The sequence below is a fragment of the Trichoplusia ni genome, chromosome 1 (genome assembly GCF_003590095.1).
Source record: "Trichoplusia ni isolate ovarian cell line Hi5 chromosome 1, tn1, whole genome shotgun sequence".
Lineage (NCBI taxonomy): Eukaryota > Metazoa > Arthropoda > Insecta > Lepidoptera > Noctuidae > Trichoplusia > Trichoplusia ni.
Genome location: NC_039478.1, coordinates 18891458 through 18916649, shown reverse-complemented (window position 1 = coordinate 18916649; position 25192 = coordinate 18891458). Strand labels below are relative to the sequence as shown.

Below are 25192 nucleotides of genomic sequence, written 5' to 3'. Positions count from 1 at the left end.
GTGGTTTCATTTGATTAACCGAACATAAACTCTTAAGTACAACACCAATTATCTTGTTGTTTAAATCTCATTATAATTTCTTCATTTCTTTTATAAATTGAAGTTATTAATAAAATATACACGCGTACTTATCATCATTATCATCACGCTTGTGTGTATAAGTAGGTAGGCAGTGATGAGTTTTACGAGGACATTTTGTTAATTTGTCTTATAAAATTTTGACAAGCTTTTATTTATTTTTGAATCGAAGAGAAGCTAGCTAAACTAAATATTTTTTTTTGCATTAACACTATCTTCTTGCTTACCTACTGCAGTTACTATCTACAAGTAATTTATATCTAAATATGTATAACATTTTTTAAAGATCTTTTTTTATTTGAGAAGAGACACTAGCCCAGCTGCGTGATTTTAACAATCTGTTACTGTTTTGTTACAAGTTTATTGTCAGTAGATGGGTATATAGTTTTGTTTATTTTTTACAGATGAATCAACAATGTAAGGTGTGTGGCGAACCCGCGGCAGGCTTCCATTTTGGCGCGTTCACCTGTGAAGGCTGCAAGGTAAATATTTATGTATTAAAAATAGATACAACACTACTGAAAACTTTGGTCAAATAATCGACCAAAGTTGTATCCAGATGGATGAAGATGAACTATTTTACAGCAATAGGTTTAAAATATTGTCTCTATTATTATCTTTTTTATTAATTTGTCATTTTATAGAAAAGAAAACGTTATAATCGAAAGTCAGTTATAAATTGATGTGCTCTACAATGTTCAGAAAAATCATTTAAAATCATCGATCAAAGTAAAAAAAAAAATTTGCACATATTAAAATCCAAAAGTATACCTATCTACCTATATGTAAATTTAGTCTGTAATAGATAAAAAATAGTTAACGAATTAGCCGATTCCAGTTAGATAGAAATGAATAGATAAAAAAATATACAAAATTTAGCATAATATCATTAATTTGTCTCAAGACACTTTTATGGCACTATCGTAGATGTATCACTTGACATCTTTATCAAATAAAAACTATTAGTTACAAGAATTAACATTAAAAAGGATATCTTAGTTTTATACTTTCTTTGAAACAGTTTAAAATGCTACAAATTTGAGAGGAAAGTTATAAAAAATATTATATTTATTACAGTTCAAATTCTTTACTAGACTATTCTTTAATTTGTGATATAATTACTATCTTATTTTCTTCCGAAAATTGATTGAACTGATTATCCCGAAATCAGAAGGTAGAATTTCTATTAGACCCTATTCTGACAAAACCACTCTTCATATCACCCATAACTAAAAACTTATCCCCGAAGCGCAGTCACAGCGCACCGCTAGTATGTAAGTTGTCTAACACAGCCGACGTGTACCTATACGATGGTTTACGACGTGAGCCATATAAAATGAAACGGATTGACGCGTGAATGGCCGTCAGCAGAGCCAGTGGCTGGTGGTCCTGCGGAATAAATCACGCTAAGTAAAATTGTCTGATTGTCCATAGTTTTATGGAACTAACGGGTTTGTTGTAATGTAGACTGGTACTGAGTAACTATATATGAAGGGAATATGTTATTTAGCTGGAAGGTCACTAGTGATTGCTCGGAAATGTTCCCCCTTGTAGGTGTAAAAGACTGTGCACTGTATCATGGTAGGGTTGTCCAAAAGGATGAAGTATTTTTGTTTTAAAAGATTTGGCGCTTTCTGTGTTTGACTTTTACTGATAAATTGGTCTATATTTTTGACAAAGATTTACATTACTTTCTTTATTGCCCAACACGTTAAAAGTTATACATGGTAACAGGTCAGAATTAGGAGTTTGTAACATTGACAGAGTTTCAGATCTCGTTCAGCACAGTAATTTCAGGTACTTTAAGTAAGTTAATTTTATTTTAAAGATACTGTCATAGCTAGTCTATATCGCTAAGGCCAATGAAATTCAATTATCATTTCTAAGTGATGAACCAGATTGTCTGCCCACCCTCGAGCGCAAAACAGCGTTAAGGTAAACTTTAATATCATTCCTATCGGTCACATGTTATGTCAAATGATTAATGACAGGGAGCGTCCGTATTACGTGTTGATATAGCAAGAATGATAGCAATGGAGATTGATCGCTATCTATTTCGCTAAAGAAAATTTACTTTTTGTTTTAGTTTTGGTTTTTGTTCTGTTTATTTTGATATTTTAGGTTGTTAGAAATAAGAAGAAAGTTTTCAAAAAATAGGGTATTTTAAATAATATATTTTGTACCAAGGTTGACACAAAAGTAAACGGTCATGAGGAATTTTACAAAGCTTTTTAGCTTTCATCCATCTTTTGCAATTTTAATATTCACAATATAGAAATCACACAAAGAAAAAGTTCAAGTAAGTCCATCTGTGCTTTGCCTGATTTTTTAGCCCAGCTATGAGACATTCATAAGCAGTTATCACTAACTAACATTATTACTGATATTAAAAATACCCGATCTTCAATGCGACACGTAATACGCCCAGTGCGACATCCAATCGCAAATTGTCGCGCCCGTCGTCCGTCGCAATTTGCTACTCCGAATCAATTTGCGACGTTTTTGTCGCACGTAATGTCGCTCGATTCAATTTTCTGTTAACAGCATCACTGTTTTGTTGCCACGTCAGGAATTATGCTCGTAAAGAAACTTATTCTGATTTCGTAATTGCGTTTTATATTAAGCGGGCATTTGGAAAAGAGTAACGGGTTTTCGTATTATGAAGAAACTACTTTATTTGTAGTGAACCAGAGATACCTACTGTTTTGTTATTTTTTTAATTATGGTTTTAAAGGGTGTGTTCTCTTAGCAGTCTGTATTTAAATTCGTAATGTAAATTACATATCCAGTATTTTCTTGGGTGTTCATTTAACTTTGTACATAGAGAGTCTTATCACCGTGGTCATCAAATTCATCTCAATACTGCCGAAATTATAATCTATTTCTGATAAATGCTTATCACTCTTACAATTTTTCACTATTATTAAATCCATACTGTAGGTATACCATACCTACTTAGGTAAACAAATTGTCATGATAATAGAGCCATAACCCAGCCAACAAGAATAGCTCTGCCAAAACTATAATCACACAGTTTATTACCGATCAAACAGACAATATTCACAATCACACTACTCTGGCATATATTATAAAAATATATATTGTAATACTCATAATTTGGCCTCAAAATAAAGGTACGCCCATACTCGATCCGTAGATTTGTAGCAATCAATTATATTGGGACCACCCGCTATCAAGCGAGGCGGATATGTCACCGCTTGTAACTGCCTTAGGCTGGCTCCACAGACCGGGCGATCTATACCGGCTGCTCTTATGTAAAATTACAATAAAATGATATAATTTATTTTGTAAGTAGAATATGTCATCAGTTTCTATTGATTTTTTTTAAGTAGGCTATGTCGACATTTACCCTGAGGAAGAGAAATGTCCAGGCAAACGTCGACTGTTTCGGAAAATTCATTTACCTAGGTAGATACGGCAGAGCTTGAAAGCGATGATAGGGTGTAGGTTACGCTGTCCGGGATCAATCCGTACCAGATCATATGAAGTGATATCCTAGAGCTTCATGTGCGAAAAGGTAGCTGCCAATGTAACTTGGGAGATGCCAGTATTCAGTAGTAGACCGCAATAGCCTTTGAGAGTAGGTTTGAATTGATCAATCAATCAATCAATTGTTGTCTATCTTCAGTCCGAGAACCAGAACGAACGAAATGTACGTCCCTCCCGGAAAACAGTGAAGCCAGCCTAAAGCCGTTTTGAATATAATGCGACGATATTTATAATATTTATAGTTATTGTAGCGTATAATAATGATGTATTATAATATTACGCCCGTAATTGTATAGGAACTTTGCTTGAAGGTAAAAATTAAGGTATTTTCTTGGGAAAATTTAAAAGTTGAAATGGCCTCTTCTTTTACATTATAATATTACATTGGCTGAAAAGTGTCGGCTAAAAATACGTTTATAAACAATATTTAAGCTTGAACAGTTTAATATACGTATGATACTTTATGAGTGAGAAATCATTTAACGTTGGATGAGATATTTACCCAAGTCTGGGACCAATTATTGATGGTATTCTGATTACTACATTGTATAAATATACCCCTTTTTGAATTTTGGTAGGTAAACTTTAAATTTGCTTGTACTAAAAGCTAAAAAAAGAGCTTCTATAGTGCAAGAGAAAATCAATTAAAGTCATAGATTTTTGGCTTTTTCCGCACCTCCATACAATAAGATGTGAGAGTACTCCTTAGAGGCCTGCTCACTCTAACCTGTCGATAATAATAAATGCGGACAACATCACATACATTGTTCTGAACCCCATAGAACGAAGGTACCACAAACACCCAGACCCGAGACAATGTAGAAATGTGAATTTTTACATTATCCCGACCGGGGATCGAACCCGTGACCTCAGAGCTAGCGACACCTTGAAACCAGTGCTTACGCCACTCGACCACGGAGGTCGTCAAATAATAATAATTATACATCGGCTCCTAGCCTATAACGTAACTGATTGACCAATTTATCAGTGTTTATCAATTCATTCTTAATAGGATGCCGACTGTTGTTTTGTAGGCCGGGAGATCGCAGTTTTTGCAAGACACATACACATAGCATTAAATGACTTTAAATTATCAAAAAAGGCACAATATAAAAAGAACAGTAAAAGTCCTCTAAATTGGAGTCAATTAATAATATACTGATACTTCCATCAACCTTCATTTATAAAATCTATTTTCAACACTTCATTTAAAACTTGACGCAATAGTTTTTAAGCGATATTTTAAGAGGTTTCTTGTCTAAATATTTGACCCGTTCTTGCCACCGTAAGGTAACTCACTCATTTGAAAGTAGAGAACAGTTTCAAGTGGACACACACATTGACAGCTCTGAATAATGTCTGAAGTGTCTAGAAATGGAAAGTCTAACTTTTTTATCGACTAAAATAATATTTGAGTAGTTTTCAAACTCAATTTGTGAATTTATAATTTGGACTTCGTGATATGAATGGTAAATGTTTACTCTCGATATAAAATAATATTTTTTTTTGCTGCAGTTTTCAAAGAGCCTTAGACTGAAATTGACGTATTTGTAAAAAGATTTAGCTCTTACAAATTATATATTACTATTACGAGTACTAACCTGTCTTTCAGGGTAAATTTGTAAATTAAGAAAGAAAAAACTATCCATAAAAACTGATAATGTAACAAACAACTCACAGACTCCTAGACTACACCCATACGACACAAACCATGAGAAAGCAGATACTTTGTGAAAGATAATTACAAATTCGACGTTATAAATCAATATAAAAATCATTAATTGTTATAAAATAACACAGTCGTAGCTTTGGATAAACGGTCACTGATGTTTTTAATTGCTAGAGAACTATGATTTGTATTTCGTGATAGTGTGAATAATATCCATTGGTATTTCGGTATTATACCTATGACTGAGAAATTTTGAACGAGTTTGTATGAGCATTTGGGTACATATGTTTGTTTCATATATTATTATATCTATCTCTATAGTTTTATACTAATATATAAAGCTGAAGAGTTGTTTGCTTTATGGCTATAATCTCAGGAACTACTGGTTCAAATTGTTGTGCTTTTTGTGTCGAATAGACCATTCATCGAGGAAGGTTTTAGGCTATGAAACATCACGCTGCGCCTAATATATGATACAATGGAAAATGTGGAAAAAACAGGGCAGATATAAATCATAACTTATACCTTCCAACCACGTAGACGAAGTCGCGGGCAACAGCTATCTAATATAAACATGTTTGTTTGTTACGCTTTTAGGCGCAAAATACTAAACCGGTCTTAAAATTTAGTACAAATATTCTTGGAGGTATTAGAAGCAATGTAGGGTTCGTATGACCTAGTATAATACTATGCAGAGTGGTATCTCTTGACCCTCAGGCTCTGGTGAATACTTGAGGGTATGGATCATTAAAGTTCACTTTCTAATAAATTAATTAATAATCACATAAAAATCAGTTTGATTCTCTATGAAACTCTACCTACCTACTCAACTCTAGCATTAGTATTAATCAATAACTAATACCTCGCATATAAACACTAATTAGTCGCATATACCTAGTTTTTATAGTCTTAAATTGTCTCCAGTCTGACGTCTATGCACTATTATCACAACAAACAGAACGATGCAAGTCAAACAATCCTTCATAAAACAAATACTGCCTTCGCGAGCTTCAAACCAACAATAAATCTCGGCTAACGATCACAAAAACTACCAAACACCTACGATCAATTACCAACACGAGATTAACAAAATCAACATTCATATTTCCAAAGTAAATTAAACTCTATTTTAAAGGTCACAAGGGCTATGTTAAGTCGATTTCTCTCGCCCACTCTTTGTTTTATTTTGTCATTTGAATAAACAGTTAATTATGCAAAGTATAATCAGTGATATTATAGTGAAAAGTATATTTGTTATACGCCAAACATGGCTGGCATTTATCATGTTTTATTAGATACTGATTATAATATATTGATAACAGATTTTCTGACGCAGTCACCGATTACTTTAACTAATCTCTTTTGGGAACCTTTTTGGTTGTCTCGAAGAAAGTTGTCTTCTTTCATAAGTTAATAACCGGATTAATACGTGATTTGATTAGGGCTGTAACGTCCTCAGTAGTTTTTATATAAGTATCTCTACCTTTAATACAGAAACGGTTTTAATGTAATATCTTACAAAGTACGTAAAAAACTTAAAAAATCTTGAAAATAAATTCAGAAAATTAGCTCATGTCAACATGTAAGTTAGCACTTTTTAGTAGTTTCTTTCTCTTTAAAATAGAACTATTCTTCAAATAAATATTACACCATTTGATGTTTTAAATTGTGAATTTCTCTAAATAGACCTATATTTACAACATACATGAACCATCCAACTTATTTGTGCTTATTAATATAAGCAAAATTAGTCACACAAAATTGGTTTTAAGCAAAAACTTCCAATATTGTTACACGAAAACCTTAATCAATCAATTCCCTTTTTACCTAATTAAATTACACGGCATCTCATCAATAAATACCGAACAACTGATGGCACTCAACAATTTAATTTCGTCACTACCCTCCAATCTAACGTCACAACCACAAAATTTATTTCACAACTCCCAAAGGTTCAACATCTGTGCATCCACATTGACATTTCGTTTATTAATTCGCTTTTTGTAACAAATATTTCCACAAGTCAAATTTAATTTAGGTAATGTCTAAAGTTGGTAAATTTGTTAACTAGCTACAGTGTTTTTATGTGTGTCCTTGACATCTTCTAATGAAAGGGAATTAGGGTTTAGTATTGCAAAACTAAGGTACCTCGGTGACACTAAATAATGGCATGTAATTACCCTATTGCACTTTATAGCCATATTTAGCATTGATTAGTATGATACGTTAAAGGTAGCTCGGTATCGGAGGCGCGAGCAAATTGATAATCGATTAGGTTAAGATATCAGTCGTTTGTTTTTGGAAATATAGTTTGGTTATTCAACATCAAAATAAAGTATTTTGTTAAATCTGAGACACGACTGTATTGCGTCCAAATTGAGTTTTAGAAACGACATTCGAATTCAAATCAATTCAAGATCGCTGTCCGGGACAACTTGTCAATACTATAAAAACTAGAAAGATGCCCAAAGAAAAGTCAAGTTAACAAGATTAAAAATGTAGCTACATAAAATACATACAGATTCAATTGATTCTTACAAGCATATAGAAAAAAAAACAAAAGCTTTCAAAACAGCCACCAAATAACAACGTTTAACAAAAATCAAATGAATATAATTAAATCATAAATAAATCGTACACTTGCCGTAGAGAATATGTGGGACATTATAAATTATAAAGAGTTTTAATACGGCGTCTGGGTCAGTAATTCGGGCGGCCATTACTGCCGAATATTATCGATGGCCCTATAATTTGCACACTTTTCAATAATCGATATTGTACACCACACCGATGGTATAAAGGGAAATTAAATTTCATAACTGGTTGTGCAAAATGTAAGGAGTTTCGCTTGATTATTGTTTACGACAGTTCTGACGGTTGACACGAAAATTCGTCAATTGAATTGAGAACATTAAAACTTAGTAATATTTATCGTCTAAAAATTAGGACCCGATTAAGGTTCAAATTGAAAAGGCTTCCTTACTATGGACAAGTACAGTGACAGTTTTTTCCAAGGATCAATCTGTAATCCATAAACGAAGAGAGATTAAAATAGTTACTCATTCAAAACAATAATGTTACACATGTCGTTAAGACGTATGGATCAAAGAACATCAACAAATAAAAAACATAGACCTAAAAGAAAACAAGACAAGTTGTAAAATACTTTTTTATTTCTTTTGCTGACTGTACAATTAATGTACCGTAACGCGAACGCAGTATCGTTGGTAACGTATTTATTACCATTTACGCAGAGATTGAATTATTACCGACAAGTCATCTTCAATTTGTACCAGAACTTTATAAAAAATGTACAAAAGAATATTCTTTTTGCCGTACATTTACATACACTTGTTAACACAACTTGTGCACCGCGCAACTTGGTCAAATGCCATTCAATTTCTTACACAAAATAATTTAAACTTAAAAATAAATAATTTAGAAACATAATAAGGTACATTAACTTTATTTTACATTAAAATTCAAAAAAGTTTTTTAAAACCAAAAGTAACAAGAAATTGAAATTTAAAGACAGCGGCGTCGCTTGCGCAGATATCGTAATGACTTATAATGCGCGTACGCGGCATGAATAATTCATCAAGATTTTGGTACATGTATGTATGCAAATATATCAGATATACAGCGAGGAGAAATTTTAGAGCAAATTATTTGGGCAGGTGATGTAGGAAGACAACACGACAACGATCTTTATGTTCAGATCATAAAATGTATATTGCGAGCTTTTCAAATGTTAAATTTCAGTAATAGCAAAGGTCACTTGGATTAAGTTGTAAGAATTGCTCTTTGTAAGTTAATCCACGTCAATATTTTGAAAACTAGCAGTCATGCAGTATATTGTGCACCGCGCAAAAACTCCTTAAAAAGATCGTCTGTCAATTTTTATTAATTTCAATGAACCGTCTAATTGAGCAATTTAAAAATATTTCAAAATTTGATTTTAGTACAATTGTACTATTGCACAGTCGTTGCACACTCGATTTTATTTTCAACGGCTCGATTACTTGAGTAAAGAGTTAATTTCTTTGATATATCATTCACGGGCTCATACAAAACGTGTCCCGTAAACTTTTTAATGAGCACTCTATTTGATACCACAAAAATCCAACAATAGACCCAATCAACGGTGGAAAAAATCACAAACGCACTACCGTTAGCGATTCAATATTCGTAACCGATAGAATCGATTATAATCACGTTCGATTCAGTATCGATACAATGATCGACATAGTGACGCCTTGTCCAGCACTAAGACGGTTCTACAATGGAAAAGAAAGTGTTAAGTCTGCTAACGATGTATAAATTTGGTATATGCGTTAGATGTTACCAATAATAACTGTTATTCTGTGGCGAATTCGTTTTTTTTTATGTCAACCTTCCTTAACTTTCTCTTCGCGCGAATTATGTTTTGACAGGTCGAGATGTCAGTTGGAAACAATGCGTGTTGTTGTTGCTATGTGACAACGATTGTTACTTGTTTTGTTGCGTGGAGAGTCGTAAACAATATTGATGTATAGACACTACAATTTTTTAATGAATTTTACCTGTTATTGCGTATGTGAATTGTATCACAGGTTATGCTTCTTATTTTTTTTGTGCACAATTGCTTTGCAGTCAGCAAGTATTTTTTTGCAGTCATAAATACCTGAATGATTTCAGCGAGAAGTGCTCTGTCAACTTAGGATAACAACTTGGTTATTTAGAAATTATTATTTAATTCTATTTTATGTAAGTGATAATTGAAACAACACTTAAAATTATTTTTTTGTTTGAATTTTTTTCGTTTCGTTAATGTTTTAATTTAACTCACATTTACATTCTAATTGTATTATAAAGTATTCTGTGGTACAACCTACGTTGTCAATAAACGTGCGGTAAGCGGGAAGCGGATTTTAATGAATAGGCGCGAACCCAGCCGCTACGGCTATCAATGCCACACTATAATCAGAGCAATCGACCGACTCATTACCCGTTTAATGTAGTTTGGGGTTCCGCAAGTTTTATGAAGTCGGCTTTTGAAAAAGCTGTTTGATTCGTTCTGCTTAATAAGGCACTTTGAAATTAAAACAGCTTGTAATTGTAATATACTTGAATCGAGACAGTATTGCCGCTGTTGCCCGCGACTTCGTCCCCGTGGGTAGAAGATACAAGTTATGATTTATTCACATTTTCCATTGTATATTCGCTCTTATTAGTCGCAGCGTGATTGTTTATAGCCTAAAGCCTTCCTCGATGAATGGTCTATTCAATACAAAAATAATTTTTCAATTTGGACCAGTAGTTCCTGAGATTAGCGCGTTCAAACAAACAAACTAACTCTTCAGCTTTATGTATTAGTATAGATATACACGGAAAACACTTGAAAAGTATTTTACTCGTTGTGTATACGAGTACATGTAAAGCAGAATATTGCGATTTTCCAATTTTTTTTTTAGATTTTCCTCAAGTCTTAGTGCAAAGTTAATGTATCAATTTACTAATGAATATTTATTTGCTAAATGTACTGTAATATTATTTGTAACAACTCAATGATCTCATAAATTTTGTAAACAATTAAATATCTGCCGAAAAATTAAAGAAAATTAGTAACGAATACACTGAGACTGATAAATAGTTTCAAAAACTTCTATTAATGCAAATTCACCAATAATGATTTGTAACCCGTAAAACTCTCGAATTTAAATTTGTTCTAGTATTTCCATTAGTCTACATTAGTTTTTTCTACACAAGTGTTTTTTTTAGTATCAGTTTGATAATTAACATGAAATATAAAAAAAGAAGCTTTTGGAAACCGGTAGCTGGTATTTTCGTACAACGTGGCCTAATTATTTGAACCGTCCCCGCGGATACGAATTATATACTTGGTTTTCAATCACACAACACTCAATCAACAATGATTGCCAATAAAAATTATTGGCAACCCAAAAAAAGGGACCAAAAAGCTACCGATTCCGACGCAACATTCAAATCGATTTTCGTAGAAAACGATTCGAAATTGCAATCGATATTAAATTATGGGATCACGATCTTTGTTTATGTGCCAAAATGTTTGGTTTCTCGCTTGGTGGTCCATGTTATCACTCAATATTTGATGATTCGATTCATCGGAATCGATTAAACCACGCCTCGATCGTGTAATGAAATCGATTGCTCTCTATACATGTTCCGCGTTGCACGTTTTTTTACTATGCTATAATAATGTTACATGTTGAGGTATTTATGGTAAATTAATACCTGTATAGCTATAATTAAGATCGATTAAAGGTCAGGTCAGAGCAACAGTTTAGAAGCACATCACTCAAACTGTCCGAAGAATTTTATACTTCACGTTACTGGTGCTTTTAACGGAATTATGAGGTTACTTTACGTATTGCTAATATTTTGATGGTAAATTATCGTTAATGATAATTATTAAATTATGGAAAATCTTTACGACGTTTACTTAGTTATCTGTACAAGTATTAATGTTTGTTTTTTTTGTTGCGGTTCTATCATGTCTAAGTTTCACTAAATCTTTCTTCATACTACGTTATTTCTTATGGTATGTAATGGTACTCATTTCAACTAATTTCCATGTTCAATATTTTTCAAACAAAATATTACTCTGTGACGTCATTAAAATCGTCATTAGTTTAGGTTAAGTGACTACTTATTAGGAAATATATTTCCCCCTTCAATTACCAATATAAGGAACTCCGGTCTCCCCAGTCAATACCGATACATGACATCATAATGAAAATCAGAAACCGATAAAATAACATTAACACGTAATAAATCTTACGCTAATGATAATTTCAGACATAAATCCCCATTCTTACATTAAAATATAAATTAAATCAGCCGGCTCCGTTCGACATCCAACTTTTATCAAAATTATTAACATTTTAGTGGCATTCACGAACGTTTTAAAAGAAAAAAGAAATCTGAATTGATCTATAATGACAACTGTATAATTTCTAACGATATTCTCTAATTAAGGACTGGTTATATTAATGAGGTTAGATATTAATGGGTCAAAAAATGTCGCGGTATCGAATTATTGGATTTGTAAACTAAATCAGTTTCCGATTTATTTGGTTTGGATAAAAAAAGTATATATTTCATTCTGAGTGGGAATGACCTTATAATTACCTGAGGACAGATAAAACTGTAAAGCGTATTATTTTTATAGCTCTGACTTAATAATATTGAAATTGACGCTAAATAACAATTAAAAAATTGTGTTAGATTACACAATTTTTTAATTGTTATTTCAGATGTGAAATCAGAATGTGGCAGATTTCTTTCCTTGCGAACATGGAATGGAAATTATATTTTGGCATGTAAAAAAAAAAACGATGATTAATAACCATACCTATTAGTATTATATTCAAATTAAATTCATTGTCGTTAGCTATAAACAGTCAAGAAAATTTACCAAAGAACATTAACAACTATTTAGCATCTAAAACTTATTTGTACAAACATAGGTAGCTATACAAATGCTAAGTGCATTTGTATAGCAACAAAGACAACTCAACAAAAAGGTTTTCATACAAACTGTTTCTTGCGATAAATCTCGAAAAAATTAAATAAACAATTTGGCGAACATCAAATATTAACCCAGATCATGTAAATAGATGACACAGCGCAGTGTGACCTTATGGCCGCGGGCACGCAAAAAACCTATTAAAATTCCGAGCGCATACAAGTGTTCGTTACAAAATTGTGTTTTTCGAGAATAGGTTTGCTTGACAGTAAATGTGAAGCTATGATAAAGCTGTGTTTATTTCTTATAATTTAATTTTCAGTTTTAAATATCTTAGTTTAAGTTAAAGTGAAGTGTAATCGATCAATTCAGCCGATCATGTCTAATAAGACATAGGCCTCTAAAGTGTTTATTCAATGTATTTTTTATATTTAACTTGTTTATGTGGGTGCCGTTTTTCATATATTGAGGTTTTAAGATGATGAAGCATAAAAAAAATGCGCTTAAATCACAAACCTAAGTTCTTGTAATTGGCAAAATGCACTCGTAATTTAAGTACATAAATCGTCTAGCTCTGGTCTAGACGACCTCCGTGGTCGAATGGCGTACGCACCGGTTTCAAGATGTCGCTAGCTCTGAGGTCCCGGGTTCGATCCCCGGTCGGGTCAATGTAAAAATTAACATTTCTACATTGTCTCGGGTCTGGGTGTTTGTGGTACCTTGGTTGTATCTGAATTCCATAACACAAGTGCTTTAGCAACTTACTTTGGGTTCAGAACAATGTAGGTATGTGATGTTGTCCGCATTAAATAAAAATAAATAAAAAATAGCTTTTAATACTACCATACTTTTAATATAACATACAAATTTAATAATATAAGAATATTAAAATTCAACTATTAATCCTAATCATCGTTATTGATGATACATTTATGCAATGACATCAGTTTTATTTATATTTGTATAACAAGCACAAGCTACCACAAGCTTACGCGATACCATTCAATTCTGGGCGCCTGGTATTCATATTTCTTATTACACCTATTATTAGATACCAAATTAGTCCGTAAATCTATACTTCTATACTAATATATAAAGCTGAAGAGTTTGTTTGATTGTTTGTTTGTTTGTTTGAACGCGCTAATCTCAGGAGCTACTGGTTCAAATTGAAAAAATATTGTTGTGTTCAGTAGATCATTCATCGAGGAAGGTTTTAGGCTATAAACCATCACGCTGCGACTAATAGGAGCGAAGATACATTGGAAAATGTGGAAAAACAGGGGAGATTATAAATCATAACTTATACGAGTATCTTCTAACCACGCGGACGAAGTCGCGGGCAACAGCTAGTTTATTATAATAAGTTCTAGTATTTTCTTAATTGAGTATAAATTATTGATAGCTTCTTTCAGAGTTCAACAAAAACGTAAAACAGAACTTACTAAAGTTTTGCTGGCTGACAGTTTATCTCCAGACTGTATTTCATGTATCTTGTGTATAACATGTATCGTGTTAGTAAGAAAGTTAGCATCTAGATGAAAATTAAAAGTATAATATTAATTTGTATATGTAACTGTTGCTCAATTTAATAAAAAATATATTCAGAGACGGAAAAAACGATCGTGGTAAATACACCAACATTTGTCTTGGGTAAGAATCCAAGTTCCGGTACAGCAGTACGGGTCACTATAAATAAACCAACAGGATAGCTAATTTAATATGAGTTTATCTAGTTGTCCCTCATCTTCTACACTTTTAGGGATAAAAAACTCAACTGCTTTAGATAAAATTTGACATATTGAAAAAAGAAGATGAAGCGCCAAAGGCCGTACGTTCAAATCTCTGTAGACACCAATGCCCTTTTCAGAGGCCTGTAATTGACTTAAAAACTCCGTCACCATGTTGTACTTCATTAACTTTATAAAAAGAAGCTCATCATTGCAGTAATGTACACTCACTGAGGTCCAGACGCTAGTAATAGGTACCTAAGCTATAAATTAAAGTTCAAAGCTTTTAGTGGATGATACCCGATACTTTTACGGTCACCATATGCAAATACATTATTTAACCTATGAACTGATGCTAAATGAGACGAGGTGCAAATTTTTATGGAACCAAATGGTCTACCTGACATTTATAGTTCTTACATGTCTACATTAAAAAGAATCCCATATTATTTAATGAATATAAATGTGATGTAGGGATTAGATGATAATATGGGATATTATTTAATGTAGTCCTCAATTTCTACAATTGATGAAACTACGAGTATATCATTAATAATGAAACAGATTGATAACATTTTCTATTAACAAGTTCTAATTTCAAAGATTTTCCCATGTCGAAAAAATCAGTTCAATTCACCCCGATCAATCAAAATCACCGACTAAACTATACAACTCGTACTTAAAAAATCTCATTTGAATCAGACATCAGAGATATTCCGATAGCAACTAGCGCCAGTGTCGTGCTCATGACGCGTGATGCGCGCGCGCAGCTTACACGGCGCACTAACTCAAATTATGATAGTGATCTATGTAATTATGTGATTAATTCGTTTGAAAGTGAATGTTGCTTGTTTGTTTTTGTTCACGCTTGGTTTCTTGGGGTTTAGTTTTTTATCTTGTTTCTGCAGTGTAAAGTATGATATAGGTAGATCTGTACTATCTAGTGTTTTTGTAGTGTCTCCGTATTAAACTAACCGGATTCGAAATGGTTTTATGTTTGATTTTAACGTCGTTTGTTGCATTGTTCAAATCAAGCTTTTTAGGCAACCGCCGAAATTAGACCACATTTATTGATTACGTCATAGTTAAAGTATATATCCTGAATTTATTGTATTTCAGTATAAAAATGGAGTAGCATACTGGTTATCATTAAAGTGAGTTTTTTTCTGGATTTTTGGGATTCGATTGCCGCGACAGTTCATTATTAGGGACTCCATTGGGTCCGAAACTATTCGGACAATCCCGATACGTCTTCATTAAAGTTTTTACTTAACTACATGCTTCTTTCTCTATTCCTATATCTCCTTGTTTACTCACATTACCAATTACTTAAAGAAAGCGGATCCGTACCTAGTTTGAAGTTAAGCAGATCTTGCAAAAATGTGGTGTGTTGGTAGGAGCGACGCATGCGCCCGAGGCACCTGTGCGCACCCGCAGCGCGCCAATCTATTTAGAAAAGGCGCCTGTTCGTTGAAATTCTAGAATCTATTAGACTTGTTTTATGTTTGAATTATAATATTTTATGATTTAATGTATTTTTTTTGTTGATAAACAACTGAATACATGTTTTTTTAAGACTGAGATTTAAATGTAATTGTACCTACCTAAAGATTAAAACGAAAACAAGATTTTGTATAATTTATTGTTGCCGTTTACCAATTACTTCTAGTTGCCGGTGTTGGGATCGAACCTGTACAAATCCAAAATTGCATTGTATGACATGTTCAGGTCCCAAAGTTGAGCAAATACCAAAATCAAACACAATTTTCAGTTCAATTTCAAACTTGATCAAACATCATGTAAACCAGTAACATTAATTTAAATATTATCAGAACATTAACAAAATGTCAGCCTTCAGTACTGGCTCCCATGAGAAAATCTAGGCGTTATGCGTCAGTTACATAGCCATCCATGTAACATCCGCGATATCAGGCAAACTCCGCAATTTCCTTAATCCCTGTCAATATAAATGAGATCATAAAATGTGTGATAAACAGGCTTCATTATAAATAATCGAAACACGTCGGTAGTACGGTAAGCAAGGAAAAGCGATAGGAGTAATCAGAATAAAGATGCACGCGGTGTGTCTTGAGTTCGATCTCAATTTTGTGATCCATAAATGTTTCTTGAGTCGTAGCTGAGTCTTCATCTCTTTATGTATCTGACTTATAATGTTTGTGAAAGCCTCCGCTGCACATTGGTTACGATGCCTTTTTTGCACACTGTATCACACGACGATATCCAAATTTTCAACATCTAAATATCATCCCTACTATCCCTACTATCTCTACTAATATTATAAATGCGAAAGTATCTCTGTCTGTCTGTTACGCTTTCACGTCTAAACCACTGAACTGATTTTAATGAAATTTGGCACAGAGATAGAGTTGGCCTTGAGAAATTAAAAAAAAATGCATTCCGTTTCTACGTCTTCGCATTTCTTTTAATTTTTTGTATAAATATTCCTTTTTTTTTCATTTCATTTCATTCCTTTTGTTTAGCAAGTAGTTCATTAGATGTTGTACCGTTCTATTAAAATAAATTATGACTGAGTACTTGCATCGGACTTTAAGGTGGAAATTGTAATTAAAATACTTTATAACTAACATTTTATGCCACCATAAACCAAAATCAAAGTATATACAGTCCTAATTACATCAACGGAAATGCATTAAAACCATCAAGAAAAAATTAAAAGACATAAACCTCAATTTACAACTCTCATTTCAATATTAGATTAATGCAACACGTCAAAAGCTGGCATTAAAAAATAAATTGTCATCAGAGATACCCAAATAATCGACTAAGCGTGTTCATTCTAAACGAGCATTGCACTAGAATGCGTTCCCTATCATTCCGAGCTTATTTACGACTGTAAACCGATAAAGCCCAGTAAAGTTAAAGATAAAATAGGTACAACGTCACATACACTTTGAACTGTGAAAAAAAGGGTACATTACAAATAGATTTCTTGGTCAGTCGTTAGGAGGCGTCCAACCGAGGATTGAAATCGACTAAACGATTTAGGCGAGCGTATTTATCGATAGAATGTATCGAATGATTACCGTAATGACAATTTATGCGCGAGTCAAGTAGAATATGTAAACGAGGCATGGACAAGTGTGGCAGTCGGTTCATTTTAATAGGACCACCCGTGTGAACTTGGACTTGTGTGTAGTGATTTGTTGAATACTTTCTTATATGTTTATTGTTCGATTATGAATGTATTTTGATATATACTATAACTCTCATTAATTTGATACGGCTATGCGTTACAACTTTCTACGTCTCTGACAATGTTCAATGAAGAGTTTTTCTATCAATTTCATATTTTTTGTGATTTGTTTGTATCGGTAAGTCTACAGTTAGCTCGTTAGCTCATATTTATTAATGTCACGCGTAAAGTTAGTTATACTAACCCGTGGCACTCGAGGCTTATCAACTACTCGAATATTTCTTTAATATTCTTACAATTTGGAAGATATATTCTTATTCGATTACTTCTGTCGTCAGAAAAATATTATCTCTAATCTTTTTCATTCTTGAAACTTTTATGTTCCCGGTCAAGGCTCTAAAAATTAAAAATTAACAAAAAATAATGATTCAAAATTTATAATAATTGATTGACGTATCGTCCCTTTAAAGGTCAAATTCCACCCTTGAGTTACAATTGTTATTTCCTCAACAATTTAATTAATATTTTTATTGATTGACAAATGGATTCCAATCAATCGTTAACACCTTGGAGTTGTTGTGAGTTGAGCGTTAAATCTTAACGTCGCAACTATACATCATTATGTTGTTTCAAGATCGCTATTTTTTACTTTAATACCTACTTTTAACTAGGTTATGCCCCGTCTTCGTTTATGTAAAACTTTGATGCGTCGTTATTGTAAAAATATCGATAGTTGCTGTGATTGTAGGACAACTAAAATTATCTTTGTCACTATTTATAGTCTGCAGTCTATAGCTACAAACTTTTATCCATACCAATGTAGTTATTTTGGAGTTTTGGGCAAACAGACAGACAGACGAGATCAAGGTTTTATTTTGAATGGATACGAAACTTTTAATTATTTGAAGGATTATCAATCAGTATCAGTTATGGTTGTCAATCAAATTGTGTTAAGTGGTCAAAGAAAGATCAGACGTCCATCTTTACTTTTCCAAAACAGGGCAACATTCAACAACATGACCAGTATAAGAACTATACTTGGCTTAAAACCATAAAAATATCCTTATAAATATATTGAACCAATTCAATATTTAATTCAACGTATGAGCTTTAAAACAAGCTCGATTTTTCAATCGATTCCTCTGCACTAGTTACGAGGAACAGACCCCATTTATGGAAACATTACTGTGGACATCATCGTTAGTAAGCACAGCACATAACCTAACTCAGTCGCAAAACAGTATCGGTAAGAACACGAGTATCGATATGCAAAACGATTCGATTATAATCAATAATGCCTCGTTCACACCGGTCCAGTAGAGAGTAACCAGTACTGGTTACAAGTAAACAAATCAGGCATGGTTAGCGAAAATGTTTGTAGAAATGTTTACTTAATTTTCTAATAGGTGTGTTGCTACTTACTGCTTTGAGTGAAAAGCAAATAGCGTTCGTGTCAACTTCATTTAGAATTAATTTCATACAAAAAATAAATAGGTATATAAAAAGTGGAGTCTTTTGAGTTGACTTGAAAAAGCAATTCTCTATTCACAGTATACCTAGAAGTAATTCTGGTTTAGTTTCTGCCATCGGATCGAGATATGCAGTTAGGGAACCACCTGTATATAACTTAACATTCTTAGCAGTTTCAGATCTAAGATCTGCCAGCCGCGTCGTAAAAAAGGTTAACATTAACAGCCTGCAGCAACTAGCCAATACATTCCTTACACTTGATTTCCGAAGATCAGCATACAAACATGTCCAGCATTTTTTTAAAGATTACAGATACATTCTTCTAAATAATGAAACAAGCTCCAGGTAATCTCTATTACAATGTATCCAGTAATCGCGTTCTTAAAAACAAACCTGTTTACACTTTACATTGAAAACAAACTTAGCGGCAGTCAATAGAAAAACATTGTCTGTGTCATGTATATAAATGATCAGATGATCTCGAGAAATACCAAAGTTTGTTTACAAAAAATAAAGCCTTATTCCACATTCGTGTTGCTAAACATTTACATTTAGATCTGTTCAGTTCGACTTAATACTCGGCGTACGTTCCAAGCGAACGCATTGATGATTCAACGGGCAAATCCGTATAAACGCCACCATTTAAATGTATATTCCGAACGCGATAGTGAAACAACTTAACGTGACAGTTCAGCAAACAAAAATAAACTTAATGGTGTATTTGATAAAGTAGGAATTGCGATGGATGATGATGAAGGTGTGATAATTAAAGAAGACGATGACGGCAGAGTGCGCGCTTCAAATAAATAAACCTGCACTTAGTATGCCCCATGCGACGAAGTTATGTAACTAGTATAACTAGATTAATGGGTCAATACACTTGATGTTCGGTTTGTTTGTAATGCCGGGTACAGACGCGTCGAGTACTATTGCCTAAACATTACTGCTGGCCGAACCATTATCGTACGAGATTTACGTCAATCATTCTTGTTTGTTAATAATATTCTAATAATTGTAAACGCGTATGTTTTTGTGTTACCTAACATGAGTGCTTGACCAATCGTTAACATTTTGTTGCTTGAGTATCTTATGCGTTTTATTATCGGCTGTTTGTGTGAAAAGTGCGTGTAGTTTTTACATAATATTTGACATATCAGCGTAACACGGTGATATAACCTGGTTACTTCTCACTTTGCGTGTACGGTATTCATTTGTTTTAATACAGTAGTTGAATATTGTTGGTGTTTAGCTTGACTTTTAGAACTAATTTGAACGGTCCTATTTACGAAAATAGTGGCGAAAACAAAAAAAAAATTTGGTTTTCGGTACTTGACAAACTTTATCCACTTTATCTAATTTTGATTGTTATGATTCAAAGACATACATGTTTATTAAATAAAATCATTATTTTACGTTTTAATCAATTAATTATGAATCCTTCTATAACATACTACATACTTATATCCATGCTACAACATGTCTTAATTAAATAAGCGATATTTTCTCAATTTTATGATGCAACGACATCATACAAGTTTATTGACAATCCCTTATCAAGAACGCATATAACATTTAAAACATGCAAGGATCGCTATTGGCATTGATCTCGATAACTTAATATTCACAAAGGAAAATTCCGAACGAAACATCGAGTTTATCGATACATCCCTATTCGATTTCGTATGTATCGAATGGCAATCGGTATGAATCGATTACGAATCCGATCACACGCGCTATTGTTTCGTTAGATTTTATCGACGATAAATGTTTGATGGTAGTGTCAGAAATATTTCCACCTAACTTAAAAGTAAGGGTGTGTTATTCTTGTTAAGAAAAAAAATATTCTCGAAATAACATCTAACGTAGATCATAATTAATGATAATAACTTGATATAACATTCATTGATGATGTCATAATTAATTTGATAATAAGACCAAGATTGATGTTTTTTTTTTCAAACTTGTTTCTGTCCACAATGTCTCTGATTGGATGATTTTATTTTGCTTAGAAATACCTAAACCATTTTTATAGAAGACAGATTTTTAATTTTCCGTACCGTTATTCCTATAATTGACCAACCTGATTCACTATAGAATAAATTACTAGACGGAAATAAATGGCCAAAGTCACTAATATTATTTTTAATCTTTGGTTTGTTTTTCGCTACACAGTCCATAAGTACCAAGGCTTCATAGAGCCACAATAGTCAATAGCCGATACACATCGATATGGAGTAGATTGATCCTCTCTGGCTCGCATCGGGAAAGCTGCGCGGACGCCGCTTACAAATTGCTGCGTGTGCGCACGCGCTGGTTTAGGGCTACCGCGCGTAAAGTCTAACTCAATTAAAGAATAAACTGGGAAATAGATTCGTTTGAAAATTTTGATAAACTGTACTTTAGTGTAAAATGAGATTTTATCTCTTAAATCTTTTTAAAACGATTCAATATTAGAGTCATTTGATTATTTGAAGTTTGGCTTTTAAAGAGAACAAAATGTGCTTTAACATTGACTTAGCATTGAATACCATCAGAAGAAGCATTCCAACGAAGAATTTTCAACACATAGATATGTCTAGGACTACTTATTCAAAATATGCAATTAAGGTTTTCTGCAACTGTAAATCACTTAACTCACCTCCCATTAGCCTTTACCTTCACAACCATAATCTCAATATATAGCAACCAACTGAAACTAGAACCTCTTTGTAATGCACACGTAACATAAGTACACTCTACCTTTACCGTTTAACAGTACATAACACATAAATCTTACTGATAACCTTACATTCTTATGCAAGAATCTAGCAAATAATTATGCGCGCACATAATATTCATGGGGAATAAACCACATGTAGTTATCTGATAGTAAATCTGTGAGCGATGGACCTGTCGCATGTCGTCAACAACATTTGTATCTGGTAAGGTATCTGCTAAACTGTATGGATTATTTTCAAGTACCAGAGGTTTTTCGTTTAGTTCGTATTTGGGTGCATTTGGTACTTCAATAATTGGATAACTTAATTTTGCCCTTTTGCAAAAATCTATATTTGGATCTTCTTTACTTCAGCGTCATTTTTTTTCTTGAAGTACTATAAAATATAATTTTCTTAGTGTATTAGTAGGTTCTTACTATAATTGCATTACATCATGCACACTTATCTCACTCCTGATAATTCATTACTCTCTTAATAATTAACTTTATATTTGGTATTCAGCTAATTGCACCTTTTTCTACCTATACAATCTTTTTAGTCTCATGTACTTAAACTAATTCCATTAAAAACGTTTGTTGGCCAATAAAGCTACATGCGTTCTCTACAACCACGATGATTGCAGCAATGTCTCTTACATCTATATTGTGGCCATCATTAGGAGTTAGTGGTCCGGTGGTCCCCTCTAAAATAGGGACCACACATTCAAACGAGATATTCCCACTTCGTTTTCTGCGTACACCATAAAAGAAAACGACCTTCATTCACATTACATATGCCACATAATTAAGCCAATCAACATAATTAAAATCCAGTTGCAACATTTTATTTAAATTCGGTTCCCAATAAGCGCCATAAACTTTCACTGTTTTATGGTGAGTTCAACACATGCATACCAATATGTAACTCTACACAAGCAATTTCGAACTATTTGAAGACAAATAGAATTAATTCTACTCCATCGTCTTTACGTTAACTTGAATTTTAAGCAACGTTGTATGTTAACTTTGTACTTAAATACCGTTGTAGGTCTTAAGAGTAAACTTAAGTCAATGCAAACAAGTATTTTCATTCATTTAAGCCGACGAGTAAAGTGTACGAGCTTTTATGAATAGTCAAGATTCTACCTGGTCTAAAACTAGTCATATACATGTGAATACCAAGAAAATTAACGTAAAGGGACATAAAATTCGCAGTAATTTCTTTAGTAATTGCAATTACATTTAATGACAAAATGTTTGCTGTAGTGTAAGACATGTTAAGAAAATTCAATGACGATACTTACAGTATCAAACGCTTTAGTGAAATCTATTTTGTGACCGACCATCAGATTGATTCTATTTGTTTAGAATTAAAGATTTATTCATAATATTGTTGTGAATCTCATCATTTAAATTGTCAAATTGTTTGAGATTTAGTGCACCAAATAATTAACAACTAAAAAATAATTCGTTTGAACAAAAAATAGTAACTTAAACATCGAAATACCAACACGTAATTAGTGCAAGTACAAAGACTATCACGAATTTAATGAAACCAATTTAGATGCATTTGAGGAGAGAATTAATTTTATTTGAGCGACCTTTACGTAAGGGTTTTAACACTTTAATGAGCTTTATTAAGTGTTAATGTATCTTAGTGCTATTGATGCTCTCATGTGGGTAGAATTACAAGCACTGGCAAGGCCAATGGGGTTAGAGGCTATACGAAATTGTACATTACAGTTATCTTCAGGGATTTTGTTGCTAAATTACCAATTAATACTGTTGGCACAATTCGAATACAGATATTTGTGTTTTTGGTATTTGGTTATACTAGGTTTGTGATAAAAATGTGAGTAATATTTTCTTCAAACGGATGGGAAAATCAGCAAAAAGTATGGATGGTAAAAATTAATTAAGTTAATTTCCTTAAGTCTTCACATACGTAGGAATTGGCAACCCTAATCCATACATTGAAGGATATATCGCCGTCCACCGGCTTTCAACTTCGCCGACGTCACACGCTCAACTATACGAAGGCAGCATTGTATTTTAATTTCTGCCGTGTTAGGAATTTACAAATAAGTGCTTCTTTTGAAACTGTTACACAATTTTGAACTCTAGCCCCTCACCTTAAATGTGACAGTTTTCAAGGTAAAATGTATGAAGAGTTATTGCTAGGGATGGTAGTGAATTACCATTGCGACATTTAGTATAAATTTAGACGAATCGTTTGTTTGAATCGAGTGATTTAGAGTTTTATGGCGTATTATTATCGAATTGAATTAAAGATAATAAATATACTGCGAAGTAAATAACTCCAGAAACTTAATAGCCGTACTTATAATCAAGTAATTTGATTTTATTCTCTTCATTTTTTTTTATAAAATGTATCCATGTGGTAAAAGCGATCCATTGGTCCTAAAATAACACATATATATATACACATATGCTAAGATTGTTGATACCTTGTCGTGTATTCGAGATATGCCTATAACCTTACTCTAAATACCTCAGTTAGTCTGCATTATTTTAATGGCCCTTGCGTTAATAGCCCTATATTTTACACTGATGATCATTTTACGACTTCAAGAGCACTTGATTCATGAAGTACTAGTTTAACCTGGATTATTTTAAATAACATTTTTGTGCAGTGTGTTACAAGAACAGGCGCCTCAAATTATAAAAAAGAAGATCGATTCTCTCCAGAGTCCAGATTTTTTGTTCTGCAATTGCACCCAACGGATTCCCATGAAAATTGCATCTACCAATGGTATTCTTGTTTCAAGCTGTGCTACAAAATGTCCTCGGTCTGCGGGGGACAGTTTATGTATCCAGTCGTTTTGTGATGTCTTAGGGTGATGGAAAACATAGGTTTCTTTGGTGTTCTGTCGAGATACTGGTTCATCAAAATTATGGAGAATTATTGGGGAAATTGAAGGAGTGGGTAATACGCCAGCCAAAAGATTTAAAATCTACAAATAAGGGGATTATAAAAACGTCTATAATTCCTTATCTATAGAAAAATCTGTGACGCAGCTTGGGTCAGCTTATGTCCATCAGAAGGCCATAACAGACTGAGTTGATTGATTGATTAACTTATAAGTAATGATAAAGATATGATACTCATAGATCACGACAACTTCTTCATAATAAATTAATTGGGCTTTTTTGCGTAACCGCTAATCATCCTATTCATTTCGGTCAAACCTTTTACCATCACGTTACTATAACCATCATCTAATACATACAACCAATTAACAGTCAGTATGGCTCGTTTTGAATGCTACACCTGCGCAAAACATGTTAATTTTCCAAAATGAAAATTGATGTACAGACCAATCAAGAAAGCGTTTATATTTACTTCTATACCAATATTTGA

The 25192-nt window shown here is 33.0% G+C and overlaps 1 protein-coding gene across 1 annotated transcript in view; it reads left to right on the top strand.

Annotated features, from left to right (window-relative positions):
- Window positions 1-413: 413 nt before the first annotated feature.
- LOC113497973 (protein embryonic gonad-like) overlaps window positions 414-25192 on the top strand; it is a 54327-nt gene continuing 29548 nt past the window's right edge. The window contains exon 1 of the mRNA XM_026877834.1: window positions 414-560. Coding sequence (XP_026733635.1) covers window positions 483-560 — 78 coding nt within the window. The 5' untranslated portion in view covers window positions 414-482. The remainder of the gene's footprint in view (window positions 561-25192) is intronic.